Source organism: Mya arenaria, chromosome 11 (genome assembly GCF_026914265.1).
Source record: "Mya arenaria isolate MELC-2E11 chromosome 11, ASM2691426v1".
In the NCBI taxonomy this organism is placed as follows: Eukaryota; Metazoa; Mollusca; class Bivalvia; order Myida; family Myidae; genus Mya; species Mya arenaria.
The window spans coordinates 53511991-53526310 of NC_069132.1; the positions used below are offsets into that span (position 1 = coordinate 53511991).

A 14320-nucleotide genomic window follows, 5' to 3' on the forward strand; every position below is an offset into this window, starting at 1 on the left:
CAGGCTTTTCATAGTTTAAATATTTGCAAACTGGTGTATAAGTTGATCATAAGATGAATAATTCAATGTCATAAAATCTTGAAACCAACATTCATTGATGAATGTCTTTGAAATCACATTTAATGTCCTCTCTTAAAGTATTATTTTACGACTCTATTACGAGGATAATACTCGATAGGACAAATCAATATTTATATCAATACGCATTTCTGTTGAATTGTGAAATTATACTCTTAAGTTTTGTATTAATGTACAATTGTGTAATAAGATCTATTAACAAAGTACATTGTTATCAAAGTATTGTTTTATAACCCAACACCGTTTTAAAGACTAGAAAAGAAATCAAGTCAAGGAACTGACCATAATACGTTAAAAAAATAACACAGTTTACATAATTGCTCATTATTTGTCTTGTGCCATTGGTCGTATCTCGTTTAGCCTTTGCAATGTTTTGTTCTTAAACAAAAATGTCGATGGTTTAAATTCCATTGTAGTCAAGACGGACACCTCGTCATTCTAGCAGACCTCAGAAGGACATAAACAATTAAATCCTGAATTTAGAAATATATAACACAAAATAATCGTTTCCATTCTCGAACATGAAGGACGCAATCCTATAATGCAAATGACACTATTTATGTTAGTGGAATACGTATTATTTTGCATTACTCTAATTATCCAGTCATAGTGTCACGATTAGACCGCAACATAAAGCTTCGTTGTAAACGTGGCTACAATGTCAGCAAACGTAGAACAGCGTGGTTATAACAAGATCAATGATCAAACGTGGCACAACGTGATCCCGTCCTTTTCCTGGGGCATGTGGACAGGCTGTCCCTCTGAATAAAGAAGGAGGGCAGTTTGTTCCAGATTCTGCTGCCACCTTTTCTAAAAGTTTCGGTCACTCTCCGTCACCTTGTGAATGGAGATATCTATCACTCGCTAATATACTAAAGAGTAGCTTCAATATTATTTCTGCATATTCGAAGAAGTTTGCGAAACCATCATAGGAAAACACTTAACATAAGTCCTAAGCAAACCCACCTTACAAGACAACTGACTCTAAGTTAAAGTGGGTCAAACTCGGATCCCCTGGTTCCTGTTTAGATGCGAAAATCTGAAAAAAACTGTGACCTCCTTTACAACATTGTCACAGACCGCATCGGTTAGGCACAACCAGACCCTTTATCATATAATGACAGGAACAGCCAATACAACATCATTGCTTACACATAACTAAATCTCAAACCTGGCTGTTAAAACCTTTCATACGGGGATAAATTGACGCTGAAGAGAGAGTGGTGGAGAATGCATTTGGTATTACATGAGAAATTAATGGTGATTATCTTCAAAGTGAGTGAATATTTTTAGGAAATAAGTGACATTCCTATTCCATTACCTATATCACTTGGATTTGAACTTAGCTCACTTATATATTAATATTGTCACCTGATTATAAATAAGGTAGTAACATTTTCGCTGGTTTCCCAATATAATTTCTTCATACGTCAAATTGATCATTCATGATCGGATCAAATAAAGATACAATTGAATGAAATACTTTTCGAAGTAAATACCTCTAAAATATGATAATTATCAAATAAAATGTTCCACAGTTAATGCGGATTCTTACAATAACTGATTCTGATGTTCTAAATAATATAATATTTTAGTAAGTTTTAATTAAGCTCAATATGGACCTACCAGAAGGTATGTTTTAACTTATCGTTTACATTTTATCTTTTATAAATTATTCTTTCGTTTTGTTAATCAGTATCTTAATATTAAGACGTTATTGGTATCTATCGAAATACGGCGCTTTCCGAGACGTTGAATGATTGATAATCGCGTCCTCCCTTCCATGCCGGCCGAAAATAGCGCATACTGCATGTGATATCTGGGAAACCACTATAATTTATTGCACAATCAGTCTTTTACGATGTATGTATACGATCACCGTATCATATTATAAAGGACATGAGATGTTGACTATACTACTAGTACTGTCCGTTTATTTAATAAAATTAACTTTTACTTATAAAGGTTCGGAGACGAGTAATATTCGCTATTATACTAAGTGGTTTGTATATTTTTATATTTTAAGACTGTAATATATGGGAATCCACATGGGGTCGTGATATGTTTTAGTTAACCAAATATATTAACCTGTTCACATTAAAAAGCTGAACCGATACTTGGAAATACCCATTGCATAGTTGCATACATGCTTTAAATAGATACTATCATTTTTTCTTAACGTATTATGTCGGAATAATTTTAAGTTTTTTTATATAAAAAATAAAATGGCCCATTAATGTGCATATATAGACCGTTTGTGACACTGCAATAAAACTACTGTAAAAGTTGTTATGCCTGGCTTTGGCCACGATTTCCCGCGGTTGGTTCTTGACCAATCGTCAATTCATTCGTTGCTAATCTTAATGAATGCTTTGGGGTTGTGGGTGATCCTAGTCAATCGTGGAACCGCGCGACTGTTTCAAACTATTAAAACGGTCGTGGTACAACTACGTTGCTTGTTGTTGAAATATTTAAAGCGCTTTCTTAGCTAGTGCATTCGTAATTCAATCGGACACATTCCAGGAGGCCGTGGCAATTCGTGTTTAATCATGGATAACCGTCAGTCTTTTTAGTGACAATTTAAAATGACTGGCCAATATTAGCTTAAGTTCTCTTAAGACCTGTTATGTGTACTGTACGGTTTTCTGAGCTATCCTTACCTCACTTACTATTCACTAGGATCACATGATTAAATTGATCTCGACACTACGAAGAATGATGGCAAGGCAAGTATGGTTTTTGATGAAAGTATTTCAAATGTATAGCGATTGTCTACGTTGGTTTCTCGACTAAACTCGATTAATGTAGTCGAGCACGTGTTAATCGTGTTGGAACGACATGTTATAACCCTCCGTCTTCTGTTTGTTTGTGTGAGCAAATATGCGACAGCAATTTAATTGTCCGAAATTTCTCCTTACATTTCTGGTCCCGCAAGGTTGTAGGATAGATGTAGCGTTTGAAAAAGAACCAGAAATATATAAATCGAATGATTATGTCTTAAATGCCTTAAACAGACTAATGTAGAAGAAGTTGGCTGATGCATGTAAAACATTTATTTTATTAATACTGCATTCAGTCCTATACCTTTATCTCAGTTGATAAACTGTATTTGATTGATTTAAATGTATCCTATCTGTATTTTCTGTAGTTTTCATGTGACATAAACCTCAAACATTCTCAATAAAACTATTTTTAACTTCAACACAAGGGTTGTATCATTTACCAGAAAATGTGGCAGAAAAAAATGAAAATTCCGAAACTTGACAATTGAATTACTTTTTACTGGATAAAGATACAAGGTTGAAATAAACACTGTTAAACTGCATTTTTCAAGACCTTTAATTTGATACCATATAACATATATTTACAGGGGTTTTTTTTCAAAAATGTCCGACATCCCTATGTTTATAACAAGAACATGATAGATTGTAACATAATTTACAACAGGGAGATTTTCGATGGTTTCCCATATACGTAGATTTAAATTTACCATATCCTGCTAATTTGGGCATGCTCTAGACTCATAAAATACATTTAAATCATATGCGTACTTATGAATTTACAATCAACATGGGTTTCCTAAACCTCGGATATGACGAAATGTACCAAAGTTAATACTGATTCTTCTAATAACTAATGTGAATGACGTCATCTGATGTTCTTTTAAATAACAGAATATTTAACTAAGGTTAAATCCAGCTAGTTACGTAAATATGGATATTGTACAAGGTATGTGCAAATGATTTCCATTTTAACGCCTTATCATTTGTAATGTTTTGTGTAGATTTTCAATTAATATCAGAATGTTTTTGTATCTATCGAAAAGGTTATTTTCTCTTGAACTTTTCGGAAACGCTATTATGATTGTTTAATCCTTTGTCGGCCCAAAATGGCGTGTTATTGTTAATTCTAATACAAACAAAAATAAACAAATTAGAATTTAACCTGATAATTTGTCGATTAAGTTTGAAAAGCTTACACACTCTTTAAAAATAATAAAGACATTATATTTTGTATTAGTAGGACTCTCTCTTTTTCTCTCTGTGTCTGTCTGTCTGTCTGTCTGTCAGTCTCTCTCTCTCTCTCCCTGTGTGTGTGTCATATTCACTATTATTTCGAAAAAGGTTTGTTTATAATAGCTTCTTATTGAAAAATGTACATACATGTTTATGTAAACTCTGTTATATCAGGGAAACCACTTTCAAAATTCCAATCGACAATTACTCATAATGTACTACCTTTAGGTTTTGGAAAACCAACTACTTTAAATAGCATGTTATCAAACATAAGCTGGGTATCAAGTGTATATTGTTAAAGAGAAAGTAACAATTTTATAAACGTATGATGTCAACATTATTGGAATACACTATTTTATGTAAAACCGAAGCAATCCCATTAATGGGCACATACTACTAGTTTTACCACTTCTAAGGTAGTAAAGAGAAAGTACTTAAAGAGAAAGTATCAATTTTATAAACGTATGATGTCAACATGATTGAAATACGATTTTTATGTAAAACTAAAGCAATCCCATAAATGTGCACATACCACTCGTTTGTAACACTACTTCGGTCACGATTAGTTTCAGTTGATTCTTTGCAAATCGTGAATACATTCGTCGCTGATCTTCATGAATCTTTGCGAGTTGTGGGTGATCCTTGTGAATGGTGAGGGGGCGCGACTGTTTTACACTGTTGTGGTTCTTCTTCTTTTTAAACCTAAGCGCTATCTTGGTGCATTTGTAAATGAACCGGCACATTCCAACAGGAAATTCGTGGTTAATCGTGGATGACCTTGACGATTCATATCCCGTACTTTTTTCAGCGAAACATGACGCCGTTTTACCAACGATAATTTACGTTTTAGACATATTTAAAATAAGATACGTAAAACATGATAAAATAAAATAATAATTATGTCCGTGAACGTTTTCACAAGACGCATTTGAGGTTGAAATTTCAAAGCGGTAAACTAAGAATTGATGAAAATATCTGTTATTGTAGCTGGAACGAACACAATTTTTCAATATTGACGTATTTGTAAACCAATTTTCAGACATTTACTCGAAAATTCGCTCAGGGTCGCCTTCCACCTTAATAAGACTGGCCGAGATCGTTTTAAGCTCCTTTACGACCTGTTTCAAAAACGCAACGGTTTTTATAGCACTCCCTTCCTTCAGTGCTATTCATTAGGCATACCTAATTAAGTTTCGACATTACGGCGATTGTTTGTGATATAAGTATTTCGAATGCACCAAGCTTACCTACGTTATGTAATTACGATAATAAACCTTCGTCTTCTTCTTCTTTGAAGTCCAGCAGCGGTGCAACGGCAATATAATTCACACTGAAACAAACACTTTTCCTTTATATTATATAAATAAAAGAAAATGAAATGACACTGTGAAAGTGTTTGAAATATGATAATTATTTTAATGATAAGTTCAACTCTATTAACAACCAGATAGCGTATGAAATAAGATTTAATACATTCTAATTTAATTTGATTGCGTCCTGGAAGATATTTGATGTTGTGTTAAATATAGCTTTAACGTAGGGACCAGCTCATGAATTGCAGAAGAATGTTTTTGATGTTTTCCTCGTTGCATGATTTAAGTACAGTGTGTTTTATAAAACATTCTTTCAATGATCACGAACTACTCATGATAACGGCCCAGAATAATGTGTGTTGAATATATTGATTTTAGATACCTACTTTTCCAACACGGTACTGTAACATTTTCTTTAATGTTTCTCATTCTCCTATGCAATTATCTCCCTTGGCGAACAGTGACAAATGGAGTTTTAGAAAACAAAACACTAACATTTAGCTTAATTTAGCTCCAGATATTTCCTCATACTTGTTATATACTTTCTTTCGAACATAATGTATACTAAACATGTCATCATTAAAGTATATAACACTGCTTTTGGTGATCTACATGCACTTTTTCTTCTATTTTTATTGCGCAGACTATCATATTTTTCATGTTGCTTTTCAGGTCGCTTTCTTCTGAACCTCTTCTATGTTGTTCCCTTTTTAATGCTATCAGCTTCATCAGAGATAATCCATAAGTCTCCATTCGTGTGCTTCAAAGACATTTGCAACAGGTAAGCGTTCCAAGAGTAATCATCTTATACTGCTTGCAATTGTTAAATTATTGATAAACAAAAAGCCGATAATGAAAGTGTGCATAGTAATAAGAAATAAGCAGATCTAATAGACTCTAGTAAGCATTCACTTGCCTTTTGATAGTGGAAACTCTTTTTTCTACCAATCCGAAAGTTATATGTATTTCGTATGATGAATGTAGACGACAAAGTCATAGTTACTAAAAGATATGCACAATAATATGAATTAGGGATTCTTTATGACCTCATACCATTCTAGTAGCAACAAGGATAAATAATAAAAGAATAACACATGTAAAATATTTACCGATACTATTATAACAAACAAGTTATTTGGGCATGATAGTTTGCAAAGTATTTTGTTTCACTTACTGTCTTAGCAGAAATAATATCTATTCATCCTTTTTCGATCATTTCACTTATTAAGTAGAAATCGGTAAGCAGTAGTCTGATAGTTTTGTTGCTTAATAAACCTAACATTTACCAGTGTCGATAGTCTGATAGTCTGATTATTGTGGTACTTGCTAACTTCAACATTTACCAGTATATAAAGTTTGATAGTTGTGTTATTTGATTATACCAACATCTACCAGTATCGATAGTCTGATAGTTGTGCTACTTGATAACTCCAGCATTTAACAATATCGATAGTCGGATAGTTGTCCTTCTTGATTACTCCAACATTTACCAGTATCGATAGTCGGATAGTTGTCCTTTTTGATAACTCCAACATTTACCAGTATCGATAGTCGGATAGTTGTCCTTCTTGATTACTCCAACATTTACCAGTATTGATAGTCGTATAGTTGTCCTTTTTGATAACTCCAACATTTACCAGTAACGATAGTCGGATAGTTGTCCTTCTTGATTATTCCAACATTTACCAGTATCGATAGTCGGATAGTTGTCCTTCTTGATTACTCCAACATTTACCAGTATTGATAGTCGGATAGTTGTCCTTCTTGATTACTCCAACATTTACCTGTAACTACAACACTTTTTAGTATCGATAATCTGACTGTTGTGCAACTTGATAACCCCAATGTTCACCAAATTTGATAATTTTATTACTTATGTAGTGTTTGCTATAGTGATCACTGTATTTCTCGTGTTTTCTTGGCCTTGATCAAATTACCTTTGTACAAGATCCCGGTAAAATCTTTTTATGACTTACTTTCTTATAGTTATGATTATTATTTGTTGAGGGGGTTTGTTGACAAAGCTGATTAAAATTCTTATGACATTTTTGTACATTATGTACGTGTCGCTATGTCATTTAATATGTATTCTCTAAAATAAAGATATTATGGAAACATAAAACATACCGTAAGTATAAACCAATTATATTCAGTTTAGCTACAACTGTGTATATAAAGTAACGATAAGTGAAACACTATGTTTGCAATTTTCAACCATGATAATTATATCATTCATTTAACACATATATTACCCATTGTCAATTGAGTATATGAATATTTACACCTCAACTTCCATTCCTTAAATGAACTGCCTTTGGGCAATTGCGTTCATCAATCGATGAACGCAACATCTTCGGATATGTTCGGATCGCAATTCATTGCATAACAATATACATGAAAAATATTTATCTTGATATTGTTTATACTGTGTCAAAAGGTCCCGTAAAATATAACTCAACATCTTAGAAAGTGTTTATTTTTTAATTTTAAATGTATAGTTGCCATAACTGTTTGAATTTTACGTTTAAAAGTGATTTCAAGTGGTTGATCTTTTCCCGCGATATTGTGACGTCATTTGAAAAAAAGCTTCCGGTTACAGTCGGATCGTTATATTTACAGATTGGGTAGGAAAGGGTTACTGAAAGTGTTTTTTAAACGAAATTAAGTATTTTTTTAACAATAATTAAATGAAATAATGAACTATTGGTGTAATTATAAGTAATGAATTACGGGCTTGATGTCATTATCGGGGATATGAACGCAATTGGGCTGGTCAAAGTGTGTGGAGTCCGAAGGACTCCACGCGTACTTTGACCAGCCCAATTGCGTTCATACCCCGATAATGACATCAAGCCCGCAATTCATTCCTTAATTAACACCTTGAGGCTCGCCATCCATCTTTAGGGACACGACCGTCCAGTATTGTGACCTACAGAATGAACTCTGCAAATCCTGTGATGATGTACGTGATGATTGCTTCACCGGGCAAATGCAGGAGAATTGCACCGACTTCTGCCACGGTAATATCACAATTGATCCTTCTTATTTCAAAAAGATCGACAGGACTAATTGAAAATGATGTCGTTGGGAGTGACACTGTTTTAAAAAAGGATGTGTTAAAGTCGGTTAGTTTATGCAAATGTATTATGTCAATTCTAGTATTCAATGTAAATGATAATGCTGTTGAGTTCGGCCTGGAACTTTTAAAGACGTTTACATCGGAAGTTTTTCGATATTCCAAACCTGCCTGTGTGGCTTCTCTCAAAGTTTATAAGAGTACTGCATAACACGTTATAATATGTATTGCTTAAACATAACTCAAAATTGTATTAGTGAGATAATTTGAGCACAGCTAAGAGAATAAAGTGAACTTGAATTTGAATAGGGTTTCTTCTGTTCAGGTACGTCTTTAAGGCGTTTTTCATCTGTACAGAAAATTATTTTGCTCAAATAAATTAGGATATTTTAATTTCAGATTTCAAGGCCAAAAAGAAAATGGAAGAACTTAGAGGCAAGTTGCTTTTCTTATGGAATGTAATCAAACTTTTTTTATGTATATTGTTTACGCATTGTATGTCAATGCTTCTTAATGAAATGTATCGACGTACAGGTATGCATAATATTTAGGGATAATGCATTTAAAATGTATGTTATATTTATCTTAAAGCCAAATGCAATGTAAAGTGTCATTGATCACAGTGGAGGGGTTCAAATATCATTATTATCAGTACTTTTGAAGACTGGAATGTTTTTACTTTCCAATGCAAATGTAAATGATTTCATTAACATTGATCAACTTTCAGGACAAGATTGTCCAGCTCTTAGTGGTATTGTTCATGGCAACTACAATGTAACTGGACCCGTTCAACATGGTGATATTGTCGGGGTTAATTGTCACAGTGGATATCGGATTAGTGGTTCCTCAAGTCTCAAATGCAGTGATTTCGGTAGCTGGAACGGTGTACAAGCATCATGCAAGGGTATGATCTTTCAAGACATTGCGAAACAACAACGCGACTGAAACAGAGAAACATCATTTATGTTTATCAGTAATCATTTGTTAAACATGTGTTTTATGATGTCCATATAAGTATGCAAACAAATGTTAATGATAACGTTCGTCATTAAGTTTATTTTTATTGTTAATTGATTACGTTCGAAAGTAAATGTAAGTTCACTGAGAAAATGCTTTAAAAAGTATCACAGAACCTGAGCAGGGTACATCAAATTTGTCAGAGTAGAACATTTTCCTCATTGGTAATACTATAAGCCGGTTGGTAAGCGTGTCATTACCTGCACATAAAATGGCGAATGAAGCGTCTGACAAGGTTTTTAATCTTTAAGTTAATTGAATCAAACAAACAATAACCTTAACATTGGATCGAATTGGACGCGTTTAGTTTCCAGCTCCTATTTTGAAAAGAGCTAGGATTTTGAATGGCATGAATTATTTGATAGGAATACCAGTGTTTTGAAGTTGTCTCTTCACTCTTAAATATTACATACATAACGTATTCATTTGGTATGCATCAGCTAGAATGCACATTTAATGCTTAAAATTAAATTTGGTTCTTTATTTTCAGCGATCACTTGTCGAAGCATTGTAGCACCTGGTCAGGGCTCATCCAATACGTCAGGGTCGACCATTTTTCACATTGGTGATACAATTGAATTTCACTGCAACGTTTACTATAGACTGGTTGGTGAGAGTGTCATAACCTGCTCAGAAAATGGCGAATGGAACAACAGAGTACCATTTTGTCAAGGTGTTTGAGATTTGTGTAGATAAACAGTAATACTACAGTTTTTATGAACTAGGCTTTTTCACACTTAAAGATTTTCTGCATAATGAATCAAATTATTATGCACAAATTGAAATTCACATTTAATGCATAAAATAAAATATGGTATTTGAATTTCAGCGATCACTTGTCGAAGCATTAAAGAACCAGATCAGGGTACATCCAATGTGACAGGGTCGAACATTTTTCAAATAAGGGATGCAGTTAAATTCCAGTGCAGCGTTAACTATACGCTAGTTGGAGAAAGTGTCATAACTTGCACAGAAAACGGCGAATGGAGCAATAGAGAACCATTCTGTCAAGGTTTATGATATTTTTTATCCAAACAGCAGCATATAAACATAAATCAAAACATTGAAACGCGTTTAGTTACCAACGCCTTATTGGAAGGAGCTATGATTTGTTAAGGATATTAAAAAAAAAGTTTGACTCTTCTGTCAAAAAAAAAAATTCTTTGTTTATTCATATCGTTACCTGAAGAATAAATAATCGTAACAATTATTGTATTTTTTAGAAATCACATGTGGAAAACTCTTGCCGACACTGTATTGGTCGTGGGTTTACTCCGAAACCGGTCCTTCAAGACCGGGGACGATCGCTAAAATAAAATGTCACAAATCGCACGATAACATTGATGGTCATGATCTTATTTGCTCACAAAACGGGACTTGGGTGTCGGACATAGACCAGAAAACATACATGCCTTTTTGCGCTGAAGAAGGAGATAGCAACAAAGTTGTACCGCTGTGTAAGTAACAATAACACTACATTTAACTAATAATATATTGACTGCCATGACTGTGAATCAATTGTCTTGATTATGTCGTCTACATTAGTTAGTTTAATATTGTACAACTCCGGCATATTAAGCAATTTAATATATTAATGACAAAGATATAAAATAAAATTAATCATCTACAGTCATGCATAATATATATATACAAAATGAAAAAATAAAATCAAGACGAACTATTTATTTCAGGGTTGTTTATTGTTGGTTGTATAGGCAGTTTTTTACTTCCTCTTGTTGTGGGATTGAGTATCAAAATCCCAAAGATGCGACGTCGACGAAAGTTCCTTAACCGATCATCAAATTCCGTACACAAAGGCACTCAAGATGAACAAAGGCTACTTATGAATGCTGAAAATCAGAGAACAACATGCCATACAACAAACGAACAAAACGAATTCAACAGTAAACAATGTAAGCGTTACATAAATGAAAGCGGTACTGCCAGAGAGTTTGTATTACAGTTTTATAAGAAAAGACTTTTATTTTTCAAATATTGGGTCGTATCGCATTTAAACATATTTCTACGAAATACGTATACTAAATTATTCAGACCTGGTATTTTTTTCAGGTATTCCAATGGTTCAGTTCATCAACTATAACCAGCCAAATAATTCTCAAACAAATAACCAAGCCATTAACAAGAGCCGTCCTGATAATCGCGGCAATGATAGTTCGGACAATAATTCTCAAGGAGGAACCAGTGGAGACAGAGGGCAAACACTTACACCTGAAGATCACTTCCCTACACAAGTGGTAGATGATCAAAAGAATGACAAAATACAGCCTCATGATCAACAAACAACAAATAGTCAGGCTGACAACGGATCTGCTCGTTTCGCTTCAACCCCAATTGGTTCAGATATTGCTCAACCACATTCATCTGTTGCTCAACTGTCTCCAGGCTCAACCCTCACTGCCAATCTGAGAGGTGGTGTTCACTCACAGCCAGCTAGTGACAATGACGATCAGAGGGCTGCCAAGATATTACCATCCGGCGGTACACAGCCGATTCACGGGGATGACATTTAAATTATGAACATTATTACCGGCATAAGCCAGTTCAGCCTATTTCTTTTTAAGAATTGGGCCTTACAGTAAAATGGTAGCCTTATATTTAAATGGTATCTGTGACTAGGTCTTAGGAAGTACAGGTCGGATTTTGAACCACTAATGCTAACAATACATATTCGACTATCGTTACACTGAGTGTGGGATTCATATCTGTCTGATTTTAGTGCAATTGGTGCTTCTATTCTCTGTCTGAGTCTTAGATATTGAGAAACAAATGGTTTCTGTAAAACAAAGAGAGAATTGCATAGTGTTTATTGTGTTTTTCAAGAAAACCAAAAATTGCTACCTCTTTGTCAAGCATGATATTTATGGATCAAGACTTTATAAACTCATTTCAAGCTTTCCATAGAGTTGTACTTTTGACATACCCAAACTAGATGTGTTTTTTTCGTTTAAATGATCATGCTTCAAATTCGCAAAAGTTTGATTTTTTTTTCTTTATTTTTAAATTAATAAGCATTAATTGGCATTTGTCTTAGCAAGTTATAATGAAAACTGCAAAGGGATATGTCAATTGTGTTTCTATAAATTTAAGTATATATATTTTTCCAGTTAATGTTGCCTTTTTAAGTTCGGGAATGTATGGTACCATTTCACTTCTGATGATGGATTGATATGACCTTTTTGTACCGAATAAATGAACTTATGTTTCTGTATCGATTTTTTTATTATTTATTAGTTAGTTTTTTCTATAGTAGATCGAAGTAAATCTTTTAGCATTCACCAATCATTTAATATTTTTGCGTGATCAGCTATTAAATACACTGTTACAATCTTGTTATCATTGATTTATATTTTCCATTTATGCAATATCTAATAAGGTGTTGAAGGTTTATCACTCAAATTTATGTTTGTTATACATGTCTATGTATTGATTTTGAATAAGAGTGTTACTTTAATATTTGAAACCTTTTTGGTACAATTCCCTATGAAATAAAGAATAACCGTTTTCTTTTATCAAATTATTATTCAACAAATTTCTTTTAATATTGCTTTAAGGTGATTTACTTTCATTGTTATTAGTTTAAATTTTAAACAAACTCATTAACAAAATATTCATAAATGTTCCATCTTGTTCGATGATTGTTATAACTGTTTGGTTATATTTAAATTCTAGTATTAATTCTTTGTCGTAATTGTTCAGCTTTTCATGAATATTAATTTCCAATCTCAATTATCGGATACATCAAGGTATTTGTTTCAGATGTCCATATGAATGACTTTGTGTTCCAAAAGTGAATATTTAATTTTTAAGATTTCTCACTCTAAGTATGCTTAATTGATTTATGTTTAAATTAAGGCCTAAGCTCGCAAAAGGTCTGTACAAGTGATTTAAATGCATAGTTTAAGGAATGTTAGGTATAATAATCCCTTGCTGTGCATCTTCTGCGAATTTTTAGGGAATTTTAGGACATTTAGGGTCCAATATTATAATGAAACCTCCAAAACGGCCCAGCAGGATACTCAGATTGGAGATCTGATAAGAGGGATCAAGGCAAGTAGATAAAGATCAATACACAGAGTTTGTGAACTATACACAGATTGGGGTCACTTATAGAAGGCTTAAACTAGGCCTCTAACTATTTAGTGTTACAGGTTTTGAAAATGTTGAATAGTTTGCAAAATAATCTGTTTGATCATTTCGCTATAACTCCTGTTTTGGAGATTTTGAGTGTAATATGGTGCGTATGCGTTTGTAAGCAGATTATAAACAATGTCACTAACAACGGGTAACCATGTCTAATATCTTTCACTAGATTGAAAGATTGAGGGGATTTAAATACAGATTTAATCAAAAAAGTCGATAAGAAAAATATCCACACTGACAAACATAAGAAAAACTAGAAAAAGGATCATATAACTCTTAAACTATTGAAGCTTTAGCGACGCATGGAGATTATAACACCCCGATAAAGTACAATTAACATGGTGCTCACCACATAACCTTATTTGTAGATTCGGCTACTTTTTAATATCAGATGATTTAATAAACATTTTAAAAGAAAACACAAAAACCGGACTACTAAACAGACCATTCATTCAAATTAATTTCATTTTCATATTTCTACTAGTATTCAATAATGTCATCTATACAAACGAAATTTACCAGGCAATTCAAAACATGTTTTAATAAAAAGGTCAACAAAAACAACGAATGCAATGAAAATGTGTTCTGAGAACGGATAAAAGGTTTTATAAGATATGAAGCAATTAAATGCATAACACACAAAAAGGCAAAGAAAAGTG

The 14320-nt window shown here is 33.2% G+C and overlaps 1 protein-coding gene across 2 annotated transcripts; it reads left to right on the plus strand.

Moving 5' to 3' along the window:
• Positions 1-1514: 1514 nt before the first annotated feature.
• LOC128209059 (uncharacterized) lies at positions 1515-13041 on the plus strand. 2 transcript variants are annotated; one of them, XM_052912889.1, is made up of 10 exons: positions 1515-1710; positions 6080-6188; positions 8312-8427; positions 8883-8918; positions 9211-9387; positions 9991-10173; positions 10330-10512; positions 10724-10957; positions 11192-11413; positions 11571-13041. In XM_052912889.1, the coding sequence occupies exons 1-10, from the start codon at positions 1695-1697 to the stop codon at positions 12029-12031; spliced, it is 1737 nt and encodes a 578-aa protein (XP_052768849.1). In that variant the 5' UTR covers positions 1515-1694; the 3' UTR covers positions 12032-13041. The 2 variants fall into 2 exon arrangements, with proteins under 2 accessions (XP_052768849.1, XP_052768848.1); XM_052912888.1 differs by lacking the exon at positions 1515-1710 and adding an exon at positions 3640-3807.
• Positions 13042-14320: the final 1279 nt, after the last annotated feature.